This window comes from Anopheles moucheti, chromosome 3, assembly GCF_943734755.1.
Source record: "Anopheles moucheti chromosome 3, idAnoMoucSN_F20_07, whole genome shotgun sequence".
Classification (NCBI taxonomy): Eukaryota; Metazoa; Arthropoda; class Insecta; order Diptera; family Culicidae; genus Anopheles; species Anopheles moucheti.
The window spans coordinates 86,961,531-86,983,264 of record NC_069141.1 but is presented as its reverse complement, the minus strand read 5'-3'; the positions used below and the strand labels follow the sequence as shown (position 1 = coordinate 86,983,264).

The 21,734-nt window shown below is 45.8% G+C and overlaps 2 protein-coding genes and 1 pseudogene across 2 annotated transcripts in view; 1 reads left to right on the top strand and 2 right to left on the bottom strand.

Moving 5' to 3' along the window:
* The window catches only part of LOC128300987 (Krueppel-like factor luna), a 230,551-nt gene that overhangs the window by 125,837 nt on the left and 82,980 nt on the right, over window positions 1–21,734 (top strand). The window lies entirely within an intron of this gene.
* LOC128300988 (cuticle protein CP14.6-like) lies at window positions 13,091–13,722 on the bottom strand (annotated as a pseudogene).
* On the bottom strand, window positions 17,402–18,611 carry LOC128303083 (angiopoietin-4-like). The gene is made up of 2 exons (XM_053039937.1): window positions 17,644–18,611; window positions 17,402–17,570 (listed from the first exon to the last, which is right to left on the bottom strand). Exons 1-2 carry the CDS (start codon window positions 18,609–18,611, stop codon window positions 17,402–17,404), a joined length of 1,137 nt encoding a protein of 378 aa, XP_052895897.1.

Here is a 21,734-nt window from a genome sequence, read left to right as displayed (position 1 = left end):
TGACACGCGTTTATCTTACTTTCATTCTTTGTACTATAACAGCAATTTACAGCAGGCTTCACACTCTCCATTCATATACATTCACCTACTGATCATCAACCAAACCCCGCCCCTACCTGGGCCGGAAACCAGAAATGTTCCCCGGAAATGAAAACTCGCTCAGAAAATGGTGACAGTTGATGTTATTTCTCTCCGTCTAGAAAATGAGAATATAATTACAACTCACTCTTGTTGCTGCCATACGATCATTTGCGTGAAACGTTCTCGTGATGCCGTACCAGAAGATACGATATTTAGAACTTGTAATGACTTTATTCTAACGAAGGACCAACGCCTCGATGGAGGCGCCTGGTACCTCTCAAACGGTGCACACAAACACCACGTGTGTGTGTTTGTATGAGTCGCTTACACAGTGTCTAACGCATTGAAGCGTCCTTTTTTTCAAATCGATTCGAGCAACTGGCGCGGGTGGCCATTGTGGTAGCGCAAGTGGGTGAAAGAATAAAAGTAATAAAAATTTAAGACACCTCGTTAGCAGTCGTTTCTGCGCCAAGGGGATGAGCGGCTATGGCGAGACGTGTGAGGTTTTGGGTGCGGGATTCTTTTAAGCTACCGAACTCGGTGACGGTGGTCATAAAACCGATACGGTCGCCATCTCGACGCGTGTGCAAACATCAAACGGTGAGCAATTAATGAATATAATACTGCGGTGGTGTGCGTGCGTGTGCGCAAACGCTTAGGAACGCACTGGTGGGGAGCGGGCGCGTTTAATGATTCGTTTTTGGCCAGGGGGTGGTAAAATTGGATGCCCTTCCATTTACATAAAATCCTGTTTACTGTTTGTGTCTTCCCTTGCCATGTGCTCTGGAGCACTACACGTTCATCCTTTTCATTATTGTTATCTCTTCTCATTACAGGTAAGCGGTACATGGTGCAGATCGTTTGGAATTAAGCAGTGCCGTAGCACGATGTGTTTGCAGTGCAGTGTGTTTATCGGTTCCGCACTTGAACTATGCCATTTGCTCGATGGAATATAAAATGTATATTAATTTAATCACCTCGTGTAAGTATGATCAATGATGAGCTCAGCCGATTTGCTAGCTGCAAATATTCTTCCATCATCATCATGCAACATAATTTATGAGCCAGAGGACCTCTTGTGCTGTGCAAAATTGATTCATTATATTTTTGATCAAACACAACTCAGCATGGTTCCATTTAAAGTGTTTCCAATGCTTCGTTCAAGAACACTCTCAACCATTGTGTCGTGGTTCGATTTTTCTTGTGGTGAAATACCCGCTTAAACCCTTACACATCCTCGTTGCTGACCACAGCAAAAATGGTGGAAAAATCGGTTCGTTGCTAGATACACGTAAACTTTCTTGCTTTTTTAACGATTTTTTTTATTTCAACCTTCGGTGCCACCCGCACGCAAAACAGTAGCAAAAGGCAGACATAAAGAAGGATGGTGCAAACGCAACTGAACTAAACCAGATTCCCTACTGTTGGTTCGTGTAGGTGACACATTTGCCCTGGTAGAAGGAAAAATATAGCGGGAAAATTAAACAGAAAGCGTGTCGGTAAATAAAGCGAAAGCAGTTTTTTTTAAGCAAACCTTACCCCCACAGCAGCATTTTCCCGTTTCTTCGCACCAGGGCAGAGGTGGTCAAAACTTTCTTTCTTTCTGTCGCTTTCCCTTTGTTGCCCTGCTGCCTAAGTGTGTTTCGTTCACTTTTATCTGCACCCGAAAACATCAGCTTCAATTTTTGTCACGATCTCAGCAATATTTGCCTTTGCCACACACGCGCTTACACTGTTGATCGACGGGTTTTGGGTTTAGAGCGGTTTTTTGTGTGCTATTTTACGTCTGACACCCATCATCACCCCCCTCTGGAGGGATCGGAGGTGATGCGGACGCAGAAGCGTGCGTCATCTTTTACCGCTTTTGAACACTTTGCAGGACTTTGAAGGGTTCGGGAGACGATAAAGTGTTGTAAGTTTTTGTTTTGCGATAATGTCGTGCTGGTTTCGTTTGATCCTGCCACGATGATGAAGTGTAAACAAACTGTTCGGTCACTCAGTTAAGTGTCAAGATCGTTTATGTGGAAAAAGGCTATTAATAAAAAAAAGAATAGTTTTTTTATTACTCGCTACTGAAAATGATACCGAAAATGTACCTAGGATCATCATCCTTAAGAGGATATGTTTAACATGCAAAAATTTAAAGTTTCTTTTCTGAAATCCTAGAATTTGCAGGCAAATTAGACAAAAGTCCTACACTCTTCAATCACCCACAACACAATGCGTAGAATCGTCGAATTCGGAATTCATTGATACCATATTTATGGTCCAATTGATCAGATTTGTCCATCCTAGCGTAGGCATTGTTTGCTGCAGACATATTTTATCACCAATCCGATGAAAATTTCACGATGTCCAGTTGTCTAAAAGCTAGAAGTCAGCCTTTTTTTGCGGATTGTATTTATGCGAGGCAATGTTTTCCACCTGGAACGCTTCTTGCCGACAACAGATCCAGTACGAATGTGTAACGTCCGACCGGTCCATTTGGATGGATCCGAAACCAAATGTAGCAGCTTCCACCTACAAATTCCAGACATTTTCCCGGGCATTAGATGGCTTCTCAACTCATCGGATCGCCATCGGATGACGCTTTACGGTGGCTGGCTTCACATCGTACAACGCTTTTTTCCCCATTGCTTGTTTGTCATGGAGTCCAAACGAGGATTGCAATCCGTTTTTTTGGGTTGCTGTTTGTTTTCATCTACGAGTGCATGCTTTCTCCATTCAGTGGTACTCCGCACCTTTATTACACAGTGTCCGCAGTCATTTGCAATCAATTTGTGCACTTTGTTGTGCGGGGAAGGACGCTTGTAACTTAGCTTTTTTTTCTACTCCTCTCACATCTAGAAAAAAGAACCTCACAGTTTCCTCTTTTGTTTACAATCCTGTGCATAGTCGGTGCATTTGTCTTTGGTTAGGAGAAAAATTTTACAAAAGAAGGCAAGTTGCACGTTGCACGGTTTGCAACGCAACAGAGGATCGATACGCGCGATACAGAATAAAGGACGAATTGAACAAAAAAAACCAGTGGTGATCGGAAAAATTTATTCATAATTCCAGATGAATAATGTCCTCACCGCCGCCGTGTTGTGCATCCGTACTTTCGATACCAAAGCGACCGGGATGAGAGTTTGCTTGAGTCGATGTCGCTTGCTAGCTTTGTTGCCATGTGTCGCTACTGCAACGAACGCAGAACGTCGGACCGAACTGTCGGAAATGGAAATCAATCGATGAAAGGATACACCGGCGATATCGGGATTGAAGTATTCCATTTTTTTATTCCTCTTTCCTTCTTTGGGATTCGCTTTCCATTCCCACTTTTGTGACCATTTCGAACGTCCGAAGCGCTCGGTGTCAGTAGGTCTCCCATCGGCATCGGTGCTATCAGTACACTGGGCTAGCATCTCTCACCAAAACACTGGTGTCAATCCTATGAAAGACCCATACAACCTTCAGTTGTGAACCACAGGGCCAGTGTTCGAACTCGGACGACGGACGGGACGTCGGTCGTCGGTGTGTCTCGTCAGCAGAAATGTTTCCACCAGCTCAGTTTCCGTTCTTGATTTGAAAATTTTGCTACGTCTCCGCCGCCAGCAATTGACAGGTTTTCCTCAGGTTTGTCGTGAACGCTGCACGCTGGAATTTAATTTTCCTTCCTCAGTCATATTCTTTTATGATAACTGATTTGTTGTGAAATGGGAATGGAAGGGATTATAAGCGAATCGACGATGGCGAAGAAGAATAAGCTTCTTATGTCCGGGTTTATTAGGCACTAAAACTAATTTAGTTTGAAAAGTGCTTCAAAGCTGCATCTCGTACAGGAATTTATTGGTAGTTTATTGCAAATCAATAACTATACTTTATTAGTTCAAACAATTCAATTCAAAACACATAAACGACATGATTCGTACAGTTTGTCCACTGCTAGTTTCATCGGAAAATATAAAACGTTGCTGCATCTGTTTGGTATCAAGAAACACTTCAATACAATTTTATACAGATTTCTTAAAATCTTCGCAACAATTGCACTTTAAACTTTGGGTCCCGTCTTAACCTCAACTTTTCATGTGAAAACAATCACCGCACTAGACTTTCCATCTTGCACTAACGACCTGCACCAATGCAATGTCCAACTTCGCTAACCAGGACCTCTCTCAGGCCGGTAGGCGAAGCGGATGGAATAAAAAAAAGGAAGCAAACATGAATTCTTTCCATTCTCAAGCAAACCTCGAAAAACTTTATTTAACGCTTCGCTGCATTCGAACAGGACACACACACACACACACAGTTTGTTGCCACTTGCCGCCGTCAGTTCGATATCACCGTAGGAACAAAACTTTAAATGCACCACCGAACAATACCGTCCGTAAGACGGTTGAGAAATTGAAGATGGAAGTGGAACAGAATGGGAAACGATCGGAAGCAGCCAGCTTCATTTCGAATTGTCTATTGTGTTTGGTACGGCAACGGCAAAAAAAAGGTTGACTAACGTTTGCCATGCGCCATTGTTTAGTCCCGTTTCGGAATGCCGTTCTCGAGAGAGCTTTTCTTCCATTCGCATTCGCCTTCGCCACCGAGCTTTGCTCATTTCGCCACTGTGCACATCATTGGTTTCGTCCGTTTCTAATTGAAGTATTTAAAAACAAATAGCTGTCTTCTCAAATCGCTTCTTCGCTGCACGCCGCCATTACGCGTCCCCGGAAGTTTCCGCGACAAAGTGTTCCTTTCCGGCAAACGATGCGATCGTGGCGTGGTTCGATGCTGGGAAACTTTCGCTGTGTGATGAATTAAAATGAACCGAAAAGCAATGATACCGTACACAATGCAAAACGGGCATCGCATAGCAGACGACTAATGATAGGAAAACGGATATTTTGATAGCAAGTTGCACTTGCGCATGTTTATGTACCGCTCGATCGATAAGCGATCCTTCCAGTTTTGGTTGCCGTACTGTGCATGCCATTAAAATGCATTATAATGAGCGCAAACAGACAAACGGTGCTAATTAAATAAAACAAGTCGATGACTTTGCCCACTCCCTGGAGGTGAGCACGGCACAATGCATTGATATGGACGCGCTTCGTGACGCTTCACAGCACCCTTGAATGTCTCATCTATTATGCTGCATAAGCTGCTTCATCGCATTATGCACACGGAAAATCGACCACCATGTGTCACGTGCGTTGGTAATGGTGTGAAAGCTCCATCGGAAAGCTCCATCGCTCCCGCACAGTGACAGTCGATTGATTGCGATGGCATCACCATCGTTCTTACGTCGGCTTGTCTGGCTTGTCCTCTGGCCCCACCCCAAGCTGGCCCACGAAACGATTGTTTTCACATGAAGCCTCTATCCAGTGCAAGGATCACCTCTCACCTCTCGGTGACCAATCGCTCGAACACGCGCCACTTGTCCGAGTTCGAGTGGAGGAAAACTACTACGCCGACAAGTGGAAAGCGGATTGCCACTGCCATGGAAACCATCCTACTGGGAATTGGGCACTTCCTGCGCAATCAGTGCGCGTTGCCCGTTTTTGTGATTGAGCAAATTTAATTAAATCTTCCACTTCATTTAACGCAACTTTAAACAACCGGTTTCCGGTGCTCACTCGGCGAGACAGTGCGCCTCGAGGATGTTGGTAATAAAAGCCGAACGGCTGAACCAACCAAACAAAAAACAAATGTACGGTCAAATTCTGGCTCAGGTGTGTTGCACACACACACACACATTAATCGCAGTGTCGGAAAGTTCGACGATCGAATTACCACCACCAGCGGTCCCACCGATGGGACCTGCTGTCCTTACTTTTTTCCCCTGTTTGTGGTGATGGAAGGAAAATTCCTAAATAGATTTTCATTCACGGTACGCCCGGGCGAAGCAAGAAGTGATCAAATTGCGAGAATAAAAACCAAAAAACACCATCCAGTGTTGCACCGTTAAGAGGCTCTTTATTGCGTTGAAAGATACCGAGCTGGGCGGCCAGGCAGCCAAGAAGAAAGCGCTAGTGGATTCCTTTTCTTCTCCAGCAACAGAAACAAAACAACCCTCCCCGCGCTCCCCCCCCCACCTGCCCAATCCAAAACGCAATCATGCTCGGTGTCTGAAGGGCCACCGCTGCCTTTAAATAATAAACGAGATTTTCAATTGAAAATATTCCATTTCGAAGGTAGGCCCCACGGTGGGGGGGGCGGACGAGGTACGCGGGCAGTAGAAATGATTAAGTGAACGGGAGTCAGTCACTCAGTCAGTCAGTCCGTTTCGCATCGGTCGGGCATCGGATGAGGACAAAATTTAATTTCCCAAGACGTTCGCTCTTCACTGTTGCGCTTGTTCGTTACCCATCGCTAAAAACCCCATGGGACAGACTGCCGGCAGGACTATTTTATTGATAACTTAATGACGGAAGAGCTGATGCACACTGATTTCGCAAGATCCAAACAGTTACAAGCAGGCAGGCTGCTCCTGTTTGCTAGCAGGGCAACAAGTACCGCCGAGAACACCGGCCGGCCGGAAGTTGCGAATCGAATTCCGGGAAGCGACGCACACGGACGCATGTACGCGAAGAAGAGCAGAATTAAATGGAAGTTACTTTTCTACTCCGATCGACGCATGGATTGCGTCCCATTTTGCCCCCAATTCCACCCTTCCCCCCTCCCGCGGTACGCCAGGATGTGCAGAGGAGTGTTTTTGACTTCAAAGAATCAGCATGAACCGTGGTAGCCTCTTTGCCGGGGTAACACGAATGCGAAATAAATTAATACCCCACGGGGTTGAGCAAAGTTAGCAGCAATCAGGGTTGGTTTTGTCAGCGAGTGACTTCAGATTAACAGAAGCGGCGAACATATTTCTTTTTTTTTTGCGAAATAAAGAACGTTCCGCAACAGTCCAAAAGAGCAATGGCGATGGCTTTCAGAAACACACGGGCAGCAATTACAGGGTTTTATTTTCGAAATGAACCGCTTCATAAAGGCTTTTTTGTGTTGAGATACATTTCGGCTTGAATTGTTCACCGCAGATCAATGATAAGGTCCTTTTTAATTTGGATGAAATTCCCATGACCATACGCCCGCGTCTATTTAGAACTTGTTTAGTACGTTTGTTTGTTAATGGCGGTCGCTTGTGTATTTTTTCTCGTTCGAATTGTGATTTTTTATCGCTTTTATAAACATCTGGTTCATACTCGAGCTGATGACTGTCATACAGTGAGGAATATTTAAGAAGAATAGAGTTTTTTTAGAAACCATCTTGTACAGTAAACCCACCAGACTAAAAAACGCATATAACTAGCCGCTATCACAATAAATATAGGCACAAACTAAAAACCTCTCCTTCGTGCTAGTTTTATTCGAACAAAAATGGCGGATTTCGCTTCCTAAATTAATTAAATGCTTTTACCAACCAGCACGAAATTCCATTTCGCTTCTAATCCATCGATTCCGCTTCACTCGATCGTTTAGAACAATTACCATTTACGGCTAGTGGATATCCCCATAGCCCCAAGAGTGGCAACCCCCGGGAAAGAGTGTAAAGTTTCGAGCATCGCTTTCGGTGCATAAACTTTATACCAATAAAGTATCCAATCTAAGTTCCGATAAGAAAGTATATCCATTTTCATTGCCCACACACACGCGCACATTCATTTTCTCAGCCCACCAGCAGACAAACAGGGCAAGATTTTCGGTCGTGATTTTGTTGTGTGGGTGAGTGTGTCCTTTTCAGTTTTAAGTGGCAAAACTTTGGCCACTTTTCGGACGACCCACCCCCGTCCCTGATACGCGTACAGCCAGCGAGCCGTTGCAGAAATCCGTTCCGGTCGTGACCGTAAAATTGCAATCATTATCATTCCTGGGCCTTGGCGTTATGCTGTTCGGGTGCGGATGTGCGCAACCAAAGCCGTCCACGTTGGACGCAACGGTGTGTGCGTCCACGGTCCATTCGCCCAGTGCCGGAAAACAAATGCAAACCATTACGACTACGGCAGACGGGAGGCGAAAGTTTTATTCCCTGCGACGGCAAAAGCTTGCCGGAAGTGGTGAAATGTTTTGCTCCAAAAAGGGATGCGATTTCGTTCTGTCCAGTTGGTCGGTAATGAAGAGTTTTCCAGAAGAGCGTAAATAGGGTTCCGGCTGCCCGTGCTGCTCGTTTGATGGATCATTGTTTTTCCAACTAAACTTTACGTGCACGGCTCGCTGCATGTGTGTGTATGCTGGGCTGGATCGCTGTTGGAGGACTGAGCCATGGCCCGGGTATTTGTAAATTAATTTAAGCAAATCAGTGTTTGCGGGTTAAATGAAATACCCTCGTAATGATGCGGTCTCCAGAACTCGCCCATATGTACAAATGGGACGATAAAGTGTGATAAAACTCGTGCAAGTAGCATCAATTATATTCATTCACTCATAGGAGCTCTCACAGGAAGTTGAAAGTTGCACCACCAACAAACACAATCTAATTGCAATGTAATATGCTTTTGCAGAAGCTAAACTACCCGCTCAGGCAGTAAGGCAGCTAGGTAAACAAATTTAAGCAGAATATCAAACCCTTTAAATCATTAAAAGACTGTCGAGACTGTATCTTAACAGTTGACAAAATTGCAAAACTCCTTTTGGCTAAACATGCTAAAGCTCTTGCAAAGCTGAAGCGAACCCCAAGCTACAGCAAATTACAACATCCACCCGAACGCTTCAACATCGAAGCAAAGTTTACGAGCGCTCTTACACAAACACGGCCACGAAGGGTGGGAGCGGTGCAGAGCAAACCTTCGTTCCATAACCCGGGAACCACATCGGTGCAATTTTCCCAAAACACCATGCATCCCAACCCAACCGACCGCCAATAAAATCAGCAGTTTTATATCCCACATTTTAAGGTTCATTTACATTTTATACAACACTTCACGGAAGCGGAAAGCGGGCTACTGTTTGCAGAGCTTATAGCGTGTTCCGTCCCACTAGTAACCGAGGTGAACCGGGGCGAACTGTCGCGTTGCAGTTTGGTGCTGCTTCCTGGAACACACACTGCACCGAGCGAACCATCCGCCGATGGCTTAAATCTTCCATTTCATACCACTTTCTTCGTGTGTACGGATGAAGGAACTACGTGTAAACTGTGCTGGGTCGTTTGCCGGTTGTCGCCACTCACGAGGCGAATGAGAAGCATATTTTTCACCCGTGTACTCTCACGGGGATGTTAGACGAGGGTTTCGGGTCATTTTCAAAAAACAAAAAAAAAACCCAAAAAAAAAGAGAACGAAAAACAGAAACGTGACAAACATTACCCCCCCTCACAAAAGAAAGCAAACGTGCCGGACGGATGTTTGTTCCCTGAGCGCATCGGGCAGCGAACACAAAACGGGACAACCATTATTTTCGCGGCGAAAAAAGGGAAAATCACAATGAGGGAATGAAGGGGGAAAAAAGTGGGAGCTCGTGATTCTCCCATAGTGAAAGATAGTGCGGTCTTTACAATCAGAGTTGTGAAACCAGGATCGTAATATGTGACAAGCTGTAATAGGGAAACTATTCCCATTCCCATAATTGTACCCAAGTGAGAAAAAGAAAGGAAAATGGTGAATACAAAAATCACTTTCAAGACGGCATCGAATGGAAGCTGAGCAGCGTATTTGCGCTAAAAGTTTTTGGCTGTGTTCTTCTCGAACGATTTGCAAGGAATCCCTCACATCGACACTCGACGTTTTCTTGCACCCGTTTTTATTGCCACCATTATTCGCCCGTGCATCCTATACGGCACCTGCATTTGCTCACTCAAACCACACCTTTTCACACTAGCTTTATCGGAGGCGAAAAAATAGGATGGAAAATTCCCACCCCAAGCATCACCACCAGCTTGGCCCAGCAGGCTGTGAAATATTTCATTCACACCACACTAACCATCCCGGGCAGGTGCTGACAGGATCGCCCGCTGACTTCCCTCTGTGCGGCTGTCAAAGTTGTGTGTGTGTGTGTGGGAGGGGTGGGAAACCCGTGGAGAAGTAAACCCGGTGGGTGGTGCGCATCAATTCTTTTACCGTTTTATTGCATTTTCTCTCACTAGTGTGTGAAGAAGCTCGTGCTGATTCATCTCTCCCTTTTTTTTGTTTGTCCATTCTCACCTGGTCTGGTGGATTCTAAGGGTTGAATTTTCTTCCCAGCCCTTTGCATGCTGTTTTGCCACGTAATTCGCTTAGCTACATAGTTGTGCACTTTAATCGTGTGGTGGAGTGAGAAGGAGTAGTTTTGGAGCGATGAGAGAAAATTCTTTCTCGCGATCCTGTTCGCTAGTGATGCGAACAGCTCACTCTTCACACAATCAATGCTTTTGCACCCTTAAACTGTCTGGGCTGGCAAAACGTCGTAGCGTTTTTTCTCGTACGATGTGATTGTAGCACGAAATGTATGCAGGCACTTTGTATTTATTCATTTTGTATGAAATATATGACGCAAGAAAATTAGGGCATTAGTGTAAAAGCCCAAAGGCCGAAAAGACAATAATAAATATTTAAATTTACGACCAAAAAGCGACTACTTTTTGTGAGAGGAAATAAAAAAATAATGGAAGGGTGTTTATCAAAAAGAAAGAGTAAGGTTTAAAAAAACAAGTAGAATTCGCACAGAAATAACACAAAAGTATTGCTTTTATTAGCCACCCCTCTATTTGTACTCCGTTTCTTTACAAGTGGTACTAAGTCAAAGGGAAAAGTGCAGGCAATTCTCTCATTACAAGGATCCACTCCAATTCGTCTACCCTCAAAAACAACCCCCCCTAACCTGGGAGGGAAAATTGTTAAACGCCTTCTTCCTGTTTTGTCGTGCTAACCACAGTGCAAACCCGTATGTTAATTGTACATTAGCAGCTTAAGTCACTACACAGACCCCCAGACACTTCGCTAATTGCGCACGTACGTGGCCGGCACCCTTTTCCGCCGGATGGTCTTTAGCCGCCGTAATGAGTGTTTATTCTGCCGTTGCTTCATTTTCGCTCGCTGCATTCACTATTGCAACCCCGAAATGAGGTGGTTTTCCGTGAGGTGGACATTCACGCTTTTGGGCTGTAAAGCCTCGTTAAATGCTGCGCAGCGAGCAGCATGTTTGTGAGTGGTCTAATAATTTAAAGAATGCGCTCGTTTTGCGGGTCGGATGAGATGGTTTTAATGTTTCATTCTGCTCCTGCTCTTCGCTGTTTACCCCCGTAGAGCACATTTTGCAATTAAATAATAAATCATTTTTATTACAGGCGAAAACAAAAACTCACCACCTACTTACGGGTGCCTCATTATGGGTGCTTTTGTTGTGGAACGCATTGATGCATTGCGTTGTTTAAGATGAATTCGTTGTTTTTTTTCCGCTGTAATCGTATAGCTTATGCATCCTTTCGCACGAATGTTTGATAAATTATCATCCTGCCACCCAGAGGTTACAACCCGGCGGCTTTTCACCCCGGTTCATTCCTGTCTGGCACCGGTTTGGCCTAGTTTTGGTTCTTTTTTTCTCTGTGTTTCATCAACCACCATTATCCTCATTACTTGCACTATTTCGTGCAATGCAATGCTTTGTCACTGTGGAGTGTATTTTATCCCTACACGGTACTCATTATTCGCGCTCGTACTTAATGTCCCGCCGATGGTGGCGAATTGGAAGGGCGAAAAAAAATGCATCCCAAAACTGCACACAAAAAGCCGGAAAAGTGTATGTAATCCGAGGAAAATGGGAAACCGCAGTGGCTGCGTGTATTATAAGCGTGAGGGAGGGTGTTTTTTTTATTGATCAACCCCTTTTGCAACTCGACAAAGTCTTCCACCCTCCCGCCCGGTTCGGTGTGACTTTTCGCAGTCTCGTCGAACAAACCGCAAGCACAGCAAGCGTCGGTGCCGCCGTACTGTGTGTGACCAAATCCAGATGACCGACAACCGGGCGATCCATTTCTCATTTTCCACCGTCCTATTTATGCGGCGATATTGAATTATTACACTTTAACAGCATTATTTTGCGGTTTATAGCGTACGGCGTATGTGTGTTTTTATTGTTTCCCCCCCGTATCGGATCGCATTTTCCCGGAAGTGCACCGGAACGAAGGATTATTGTTTTGTGTGAGTGTAAGTGATTTTTCACTTCAAGGGACACAAAAGCGGTGGAAAGTTTTTTTTTTTGGCGGTCGGAAAGCATCAATTAAAAGCAATTTCGTACAATAAATTTGGGATTATTGTGCCACCGCTGACAGTGCGGGAAGGGTACAGGGATCAGTGAGCTTACTTGCTGCTCGCACGGTTGTAATTCACGCCCCTTCAAGCTGGTGGGACGATGTCGTGCGAATGCGTCTGTAAAGGGCAACGAGACGGCACTGCAGCAGTAGGCCGTTGCAATGTCGTTGCCGTAACAACCATAAATCAGTGCAATATTGATTCTAATCGCACTGACATGACCAAGCCCAGCCGTCAGCGAGACTACGGCTTTGGGGGGTGTGTTTGGAAGGAATTGATGTCATTCGAGGGTTTGTTGTCTGTTCTACGGAGAACATGATTACCGGAGTAACGCCAAGGGATGAACAGCTCATGGACCACGATTGAAGACAAAGTTGCTCTCCATGGGGAAACAAATTTGATTGCTCAACTCTTCAGAATGCGGTTTAGAACAATATCTACCATGGAATTACTTTACATCAATCCAGCAATAGTTTTGTATTAGTGACTTCATTAATATTTCTATTCTTGAAACCACTCTCAAGAGTGCTTATTATTTTATTTATTTGTTGTCGAAGAATAAATCATTTACTTAGCTTTCAGAAACAAGCTATAAATGTAACTTATGTCTTAGAACATCGTTATAATTGGTCTTATTTTGCTGTCATGCGAATTTATATTCACACTGGAATAAACACAAATGGAGACAACACGAACACATTTGGAAAAAATCGTTCGAAACATTTTTTTATTTATTTTTTAATCGTAGCATAGCCACCAGTAACTCGACTGCGTTCTGGTGGTACAGCATAATCACAACCTTGCGCCACTTATCTCTAGCCAAGGGTTGCCCGTAGTCGTGCAATTTGCGCATCCAACGCAGCGAGATTAAATTCTTGATCGCGCGGTGGATTTGCACGGATCTCCTCGAGCGATTTCAGCACGTGGTCCGGTACTGGTGGTTCCACTGGCAGATGCGCTCCTTGCGGCTGGAACCCGTACGTGTCGGCATTGTAGGCCACGCGATACAGCACACCGTCCGGTCCGGTGTACGAATATTCGCCGGCCGCATTGGCCCCGTCGTAGCTCGTCTGCTGTGCCGCGATGCCATTGCTCGTTTCGTAGCGATAGTTGTACGCACCGCTCGGGTCGTGGTTGTGTTCCTGCGCCAGGATGACAGCCTGCGACTCCGCCGTACCGAGCACTGGTCCGCCGAGACGCTTCTGGGGAGCAGCCAACACACTGCACACCATGACGGTGGCCAGGATAAGCTAGGCACGATAGGAACAGAACGGGAAATGATCAGGAATTAGAATGAGCGCGAGGCGCATCCACTAGCCACCACCATTTGCAACTAACCACCTTGCTGCACATCTTCGTAAACGCGTAAGAATAAAGCTTTCGGGACCAAACTGAACGAACGAACGAGCTGACAGTGACTGGTGCTGGTTGGTAGACAGGTCGGCATCTTTTATACAGACCATCCCACTCACACACACAGACCGCCCGGCTGGCTGCTGCCTGGGCTCCAGTTACCAAATTATCCTCCCCCTTTTCGTGGGGGCCACCACGTCGGTTGAGAGGGCCGGCGGTTCCGTGTGAAGCTGGCTGCAGTTAGATTTCCACCCGCGAGAAGTATGAATCGCGCGCTTCAACCTTTACCCGCGCCGATGAAGGCGATGATGATGGATTTTAGTCATCATGCGATCATCCACCCGAGCACCGTATTTGACGGTTCTTCTTGCACCCGAGTTCGATCGCCACCGAGCGTAGGGTTTGGCGCTGTGGCGGCGAACGAGACGGGCATCTCGGTGGGGTTTCGACCGGGCGTCTGTAGTGACTGTAAGGGGTCGCTTTGCACCGGCTGCAACTTCTACCGTAGTAAATTAGTCGATTAAATGTCACTCGCGTAAACACGCAATTTGCTCATGAGCCCAATCGGAGCCTCCCTCTCCATGTACACCGGCGGTACATCAGCGCTTCGTCCAAATGTTCCAAAAAGCGGCCCAAATGTTGACCTCCTCGTCATCGCCGTCGTCAACGAGACCATTGTTCGAACCGGAGACGTATATGGCACGGGTGACATGGTCCAAGATGCTGCCCGATGCTGCCACACTCACAACATTCACCCTTTGCGTGCCGCGCCGAACCGGACAACAGGCAGGGTTTTTTGGTTTTCTGGCGAGTTAATTTAACATCAACGTTTGTACGCACCTTGCTATACGTGCCTTGTTTCGCACATCGTTACTTTCGCAACCTTCGGATATTAATCAAAGGGATCGTCTCTCCCACCTCATGGGCCCCAAATCTTCACCCGCGAAACCTCCAAAAGTTTTGCTGTGATTTGAGCGCTTTTGGGAACATCGAATGTATTCGACCTCTACCTTCGTCTGCTCGTTGAACTTTACTCGTGCCAAATGTGTCCAAACAGATGTCGATCTAATGTCACAGAGGTGGTACGTGTACCCATCATCCTGCCCGCAGTCTTGTCTCCCATAAGGGTGGATGGCGTGTGATATATTTTTCAAAAATGTTTGACAGATCGAGGCAGACGCACACAGTCCCCGGTCGAGTTTGTACATCCAACATAAGTTTTAGTTCCATCAAGAAAGCAAAATGAGGGAAGAAAGGTCAAGATTTGATGATGGGTTTCCATTGCAAAATTGTGTGTACATCGCCATTTGCGACACGCAGACACCTAGCGCACAGGTGTCCCACAGTAAGCTCTCAATCCGCACTGATGAATGTCAAAGTTTGCTAACAAACGCAACTGTTCGGCAGCGTGTTGGTATTACACTTGTAAGCAAAATTAACAAGATTAGACTAATGAGTTCTTTCTATGGGAAACAATACGACAGCACAGCATCGTTGCCTCCGTATCGAACGCAACCGAACGTGAACTGAACTTTGAGAATTCAAATACAAAGACCGCCGACTGGAAAAGGTCGCCGTATGCCGCTCGACTTCTTGCTCGTTCGCCCGGTGGTGCAAATGTCAAAATCATGTGAGGCCTTCGGGGTGAAGGCAGGGAGTGAGTTTCGTAGATATAGATATAACCCAAAGTCTTCCGTCAGCAGTCACCCCAATCCCGGCTGTTGCAGCTAATCGTTACAAATTGGTTTCGTCTCAATCGCACGCTCGCAGTAACACTTCTGGTGTTCGCGTCTCCATGCGCAGTAAAACAGCGGGTAGAAACACGGCCACAACAAAATCATCTTCTACACCCCATGCAGCACATGAATTGTGGGGACGCGAGTTCTCGTTTTATTTACATTCTCTCAGAATCCGGTTGTACCAAGCCGCCGCCAAGAAAACTGGCCACCCGGGTTAGGGTAGGCCGTGCCCAGAAGTGCCCGAAGCATTTATTGAACTATCGACGAAACCGGCCCACGATGCGCTCGAACAACATCATCATCATCATCATCATCGTCGTCGCCGTCATCATCACCGGCAGAGGCATCGTGGTTGTAGGCAGCGTATTTCACTTTCAATTAAGTACACTATTAGTCGGGGTGACCAATAGTGCCGCTCGCCGTCAGCTTCTTTCTCGATTTTCGCACCACTGGAATGTTGCAAATCAATATCAACTCAGTTCCACCTTCGCGCGGTACATCGCGCGGGATTGGAAACAAGTTGATTTTTATTCCACGCCTCTACCGTTGGTGCCCTCGTTGCACCAGTAATACCCGCGATTAGGTGCATAAATGCGGGACTGCAAATTCTCTCACGGATCTCACTCGCTCACTTCTCATCTCCATCATCAGTTCACGCCTTTCCCACCTGTTTGGTGGGGCCAGGGCCAACCGGCTCTCCCTTGACTTTAACTGGCGGGAAGTTCGCGGACCGGTGGAGGTTTTGTCGTCGTGGGCTCCGGCGCATTTGTTCGGTCGCGAAATTAATGGGCGATGGGCGAAGTGCAAATTTGTGCACCGGTAAAACGGTACCAAACAAATCGACAACCCGCAATCGATGATCCACGGCGGTTAAGGCCTTTGTGAACACTCGGCTGTGGGATGGCAACAAAATGGGTGTGGAACTTCATTGGGTGTTAAACGCTCATGTAATTCTGCCCCAAAATGGTTGATTTATTGAACATCTTACTGATAAAAACTCATTGTAAAAAAGAGTATAAATGTTGTTCAACTAGAATATTGCCTAAAAATAAATGGTTTCGAAGTGTTCCGCCCCGAAGACACACATCCAAACGCGCCACTTTAATGGGAAACAGATGATCCCTCATCAGCTGCCCGTTAAAGAAAGCTTAGCCTCATCCCCATTCATCAGTCATCAGCCAGAGCCGTCCGTTTCACGACCGTGCTAAAACATGCCACGTGACATGCCTCGGAAAACAATTCACTTACGCATCCCGAACACGTTTCGGTAATTTTTGGCTGATATTATTTATTACCGCACCGGTCTTGGGACGCTTTACCGCCGCGTACGTACGCAGGAACCGGGCATTAGAAGCCTTGCCGGTTTCTTTTTTTTGCCTTGCTCTTGCTCTCGGGCAATTCTTCAATATATTCCACATTTGTACCGGGACGTGAAAAACCCATTTCGCTCTTCCTACCTTCTTCCAGTTCGGAAAGATTCCGGCCACGATTGCGAATGGTTCCGAAACACACCGAAATGCGAAACGAGGTGACGAAACAGAAACGGCCCCCGATCCCCTTCAACAATCCTTCACGATCCTTTTGCGAGTGTGTGTGTGTGCGTGTTGGGGCCTGTGCCTCTAGGGTTGACGGGTGTGACAATACTACCGTCGCTTAGATTATGCGTATCCGTATCCACTTCGTTCCGTTTCGTTCCATTCGGTTGCGTAAATAGGTTGATTTCGCTTGCCAATCGGTATTTATCCTGGCTGGAACCATTTTTTCGGCCGTCAGTGGTACGGTGGGCGTACAGGGTGATGAGTTTGTCCAATCAATCGTATAGGGTGGAAGCTTTGATGTTAGCTGAGCAATGGTGAAAGCAAAAAAGCCTAACATAACACTTCTATTACTTGCTCAAAGCAGAACAAAACATTCGCACGGAAACTCTTCCCAGAGTTTTATCACCTTTATTGAGATGAATGATTCTTTTCTTTCTGATAGGAACATCTCGTTGTGATTTAATGGTTACCAAAAGAATGAACTGTTAAACAATTGTTATGGTCCTTCGCCTAGTTTTGCTTCTTTTCGACCGCGATCAATTATGGACAGTGGCCGAACCATCATTTTAGTCGCCTGCAATGACTCGAACGGGCCACGAAACTTGTGCCATATGTTTCCACTCCTTGAAGTCTGCTTCCCTATCAGATACTTCCCGTTAAGATGGCTGCAAAAAAAAAAAGATGGCAGATAAATTATAATGCCTTCATTAACTCCTCCAAAACCGGCCGCATACTTACGCATCGTAGCACTGCGAGAACCACCAAGCGCCATGGTAAAACGTGGGACATTCGTTCGTGCTGTGGTCGTACGTGCTAAAGTTCTTGCCCTTGTGTATCGCAAGCGAATCACCGGCCGTTCCCGTTGGCTTACCGAGCTGCTTAAGCGCATAGTTTTCACCCTCATCGCCAATGAGCACCTTATCGTAATGCTCGAACGCTGTTACACCCTGAAAGTCTTCCAGCTCGATCAGCAGCTCGTACCGTGGGCCTGAGCTCAGTATGCGGTACAGCTTCTCCAGACCGAGCCAAAACTCGCCCCCGAAATCTCCGAAACCGTCTCGATACTCGGTCCAGTTGCGGTAGAAATCGACCGTACCGTCGTACCGCTGCTGAAAGATAATCCAATCGTCACCGTAGGCGCGATTGGCCGCACGAGTCGCTTTGACGAAGAACGAACCGTTCACCGTATCGTCCGGGTTTTGCAGGTACACCTGCGTGTTCAGTGCGGTTTCCCTGAGCTGATGCTCAAGACGTGCGACTTTGATTTCACGCGACGACGAAACATTTCCAAGCCGATCGGACACGCGCATCTGTCCTTCGCGTACTGCTTTAAGCTCTTCGAGCACATCAGTTCGAAGTCTATCGATGTCCTGGTTGAAGCATTCCTGGTTGGAGGTGTTAAGAAGCAGCTTCTCCTTCAGTACGCCGACGTCCTTTGGGGCCCCTTTTTCACAACAAAAGCCACCATTTTCTTCCAGCAGTTCTTGCAGCATTGCATGGAATTTGTACCCCGCATATTCGATGCTTTGATCGATGTGAAGTTTAAGTTCCATCAGCTGCAATCCCAGCTGGGCGGAGTTGATGGTGGACTCCGCGACCGATGCAACGGGACGGAACGGGTGTCCAATGTTGAAACTCGCTTCGTAGCCTTTGATCGCTAAGCCCGTTAGCACTAGAACCGTAATAACTGCTCGTGACGATGTCATTACCAAATGCAATCGCTTAAATGCACTACCTCGCATTAAAAGGCGACAAGTGGCGCTTTTTATAGTGGAAGCATTGGGGGCGGCATTCGCTTTCAAGTTTAATTAATTTTTTTTAAATAACGTTGTTGTAAGCAAAACTTTGTTAGTAAAACTTTCAGCTGGATATTTATCGTCTTTTTCATTTACCCTTATCAGCTTTTCAGCCATTCCGATGACATCGCTGTACAAAGTAACGATCTGCAAGTAGGTTGAAAATGAGAAGAAATTAATGACGCAAAATGGCACAGAACTCGCAAACTAAAATTGAAAAGTCATTCGGCAACAATTAAAAGACTGTCCTCGTAGTTTCTTCAAGGACCAGCGATTTCTTTCACATTTGCATTTGCAAAGCGCTGATCATGATACGGGCGTGATAGGAAGTGGTTTTCAGACACGAAAAAACTCTTTTTAACAAGTTCGCTGACACACTGTTCTATCGCATGAACAGTTAATTTATTCCTCCGGAGCAAATTGTCGCCTTGCAGTAAGACACACTGAAATATTGGCAGCCAATCGATAGCGAGCCCTGTGTGCAGTGAGTGTTTGATAACAATTTTTCATCATTTTCCTTCATTTACCTTCTTGCAAAGGGTACACACACGCGCGCGCCGTTCGTACGGTGAGCGAACAGCGATGAACATTTTTTTGTTGTAAATAAACTGACAATCTTCAATCACACGCCTGCTATGAGTTATTGGAGTTTCGTACCGCTGTTTTTTTGTGTTTGCTTTGGGTGCTCTCGCCTTTTATTGGATGGTCCCCTTTCGAGGTGTTGATTTATTTCGCTTTTGATGTTGAAAAATTGGCTCAATGAATGGGGAAAAAGTCAATTTTCTCTGATTTTCCACGCTATGGTACTGCAGCGTTCCTCAATAATGCTTAATTTCAAACAAATATTGCTTGTTGTTGTACAAGAGTTTTGGGGGCGAATAGCTCAAAAAACCGCCTTTAATAAATGGAGAAAAAAATGTTTCAAGCATTGAAAAGTTTCCCTTCCTAAATTAGGGCGAATGAAAGAAATGAATACTGCCGGAACAGAAAAATGAAACATGAGAAAACATCCATAAGGATCGATCCTTTTTTGCCACCACCAGGGGCAGATGTTGGAAAATATTGCTATTTCATTTTGTTACTTATTATATGAGCACGATCATCGTTCGAGCCATCGTCTGTCGCCTGTGTACGGAAGGAAACGCGCTTTCCGTTCGGAAAAGATATAAAACATCGCAAGTGTTCCTCAAAAGCATGCGGTTCCCGGTTCGAAAAACCGCTTAACACTCGTATCGACTTCCGGACCATTTCTGGAGCGCAAATGTATTGTATTCGCAAACCAAAATTTGGATTTGATTATGTTAAATCTACTGCAAAAAAATGTGTACTGTCTCCCGAACAGGCGAGGATATTCACCGAAAGGTTTTATCACTACTGGTCAAGTGTTTGCTGATAAAGATTTGATAGGGTCTTTGGTGAGCAGCTGGTGAAGGAATGGAACTTTATTTTGTGTCATTTCTGCCTTTTTTACTCATTTCCCAAATGGGATGAAATCTGTATTGTGAATAATAGTACTAATAATGATGGCTATTCCTTTTTCCACTGCGCTACTTTCATTTCCTCATTTTAATGTGCGATATACGGGTGGGAGTGTGTTTGAAGTGGTAGCCAACTGGTTGCTCCTGTGTACTGTGCCTGGCACACGTTGCACGTGCACGCCACACATGAAACTCACGCTACGAAAGCCCTCAGCCCTCAGCTCTTCACCGTCGTGGCATCATCCATGAAGAATGGTTAAAACGTTTCCCGGACTTGGATAGCTTACTGCCCACCCACCTACCACCCTGTTTGGAACCCTTTCATCCCTCCCGTGGGACAAACTGATGAGGTTTCCTGGCTTTTTTTTTCCTGCTTCATCAACATTACCCCTGACGGCAATGATGGTGGCTGGTGTTCCGCCCTGGGCATGATAGGGCACGGCCACAACCGGAGCACAAACGATTCCTTCCTACGTTCATTTCACCTCCGGTGTTCATTTTCCTATTCCGGAACCGTAGAATGACGACGTTTTTCAGTGCTCATTTTCCCCGTCATCCCCGTCCGTTGCACGCATGGGAGGGAAATCGTCCCATCCGGACATACAAACACACACACACTCTCACTGGACCGGAAAAATGGTGCAACGATCGCAAAAAGGGAAGCTTCACCATAACGTGACGCACGGGAATTCGGAACCAGAGGACGATAGGAAGCAATAGTAGCATTATTATGAATTATTGTATGCTCTATCATAATAGAAAATCATTTCATATGCAGTTTGCGTTCTTTTTCTCTCGCTCGGTTCTCTCTCTCTCTCGCTCTTTGGCTGTCAACGAACCGTGCACGGATTGGAAGGAACCATTCCGAGCTAAAAGGGTGCTGCTGGGCGTGATTGCAGTGATGGGAAGGCTCTTTCTTCTGTTTCAACTTAAACCCATGCAGATGGTTTCCTTTCAGAGACCAAGGCAAGAAAGAAAAACAAAAAAAGACAACTGGATAAGAGAGAAAAACTGAGGAAAAAAACGAAACAGTTTGATGGATTTCCTCATTTTCCTCTCGAAACGACACACCATATAGATGTCCATTTTTCTCTGCCCATTCTCTGCGTACAAATATACGTCTTCAAAATTATCCGGTTTTTGTTGCAACTCGATCAAATATTTAATATTTCTTGCCACCCCGTAATGTCACACGAGCACATCTGCTGTATGATTTTATTCATAACGAATTTAATATGATAGCCCGGGAAGCATTGCGTTTTATCAATGCCGGCACCGGTTGCCGTACGTTGATCAGGCTTTTATCAAATCGAACCGTTCGCTTGGAAAGCTTACGGAAAAAGCTCGTACAGCAATCAGTCTTTTGTTTTGGCTTAAGCGGCGTTTCGTTTTTCAAACAAACACACAAAACCTCCCCCTTTGCGGAGCTCTACCGTGGAGCGTCGGTGGACGTGAGCGAGGTTTGTTCACAGTAGGCTTTGATTTATGCTTCTTCGTTCGTCTGTTTGTCTATAGACCCAAGCCAGAGGGAGGCCAAGACCGGGCAGGAATAAAT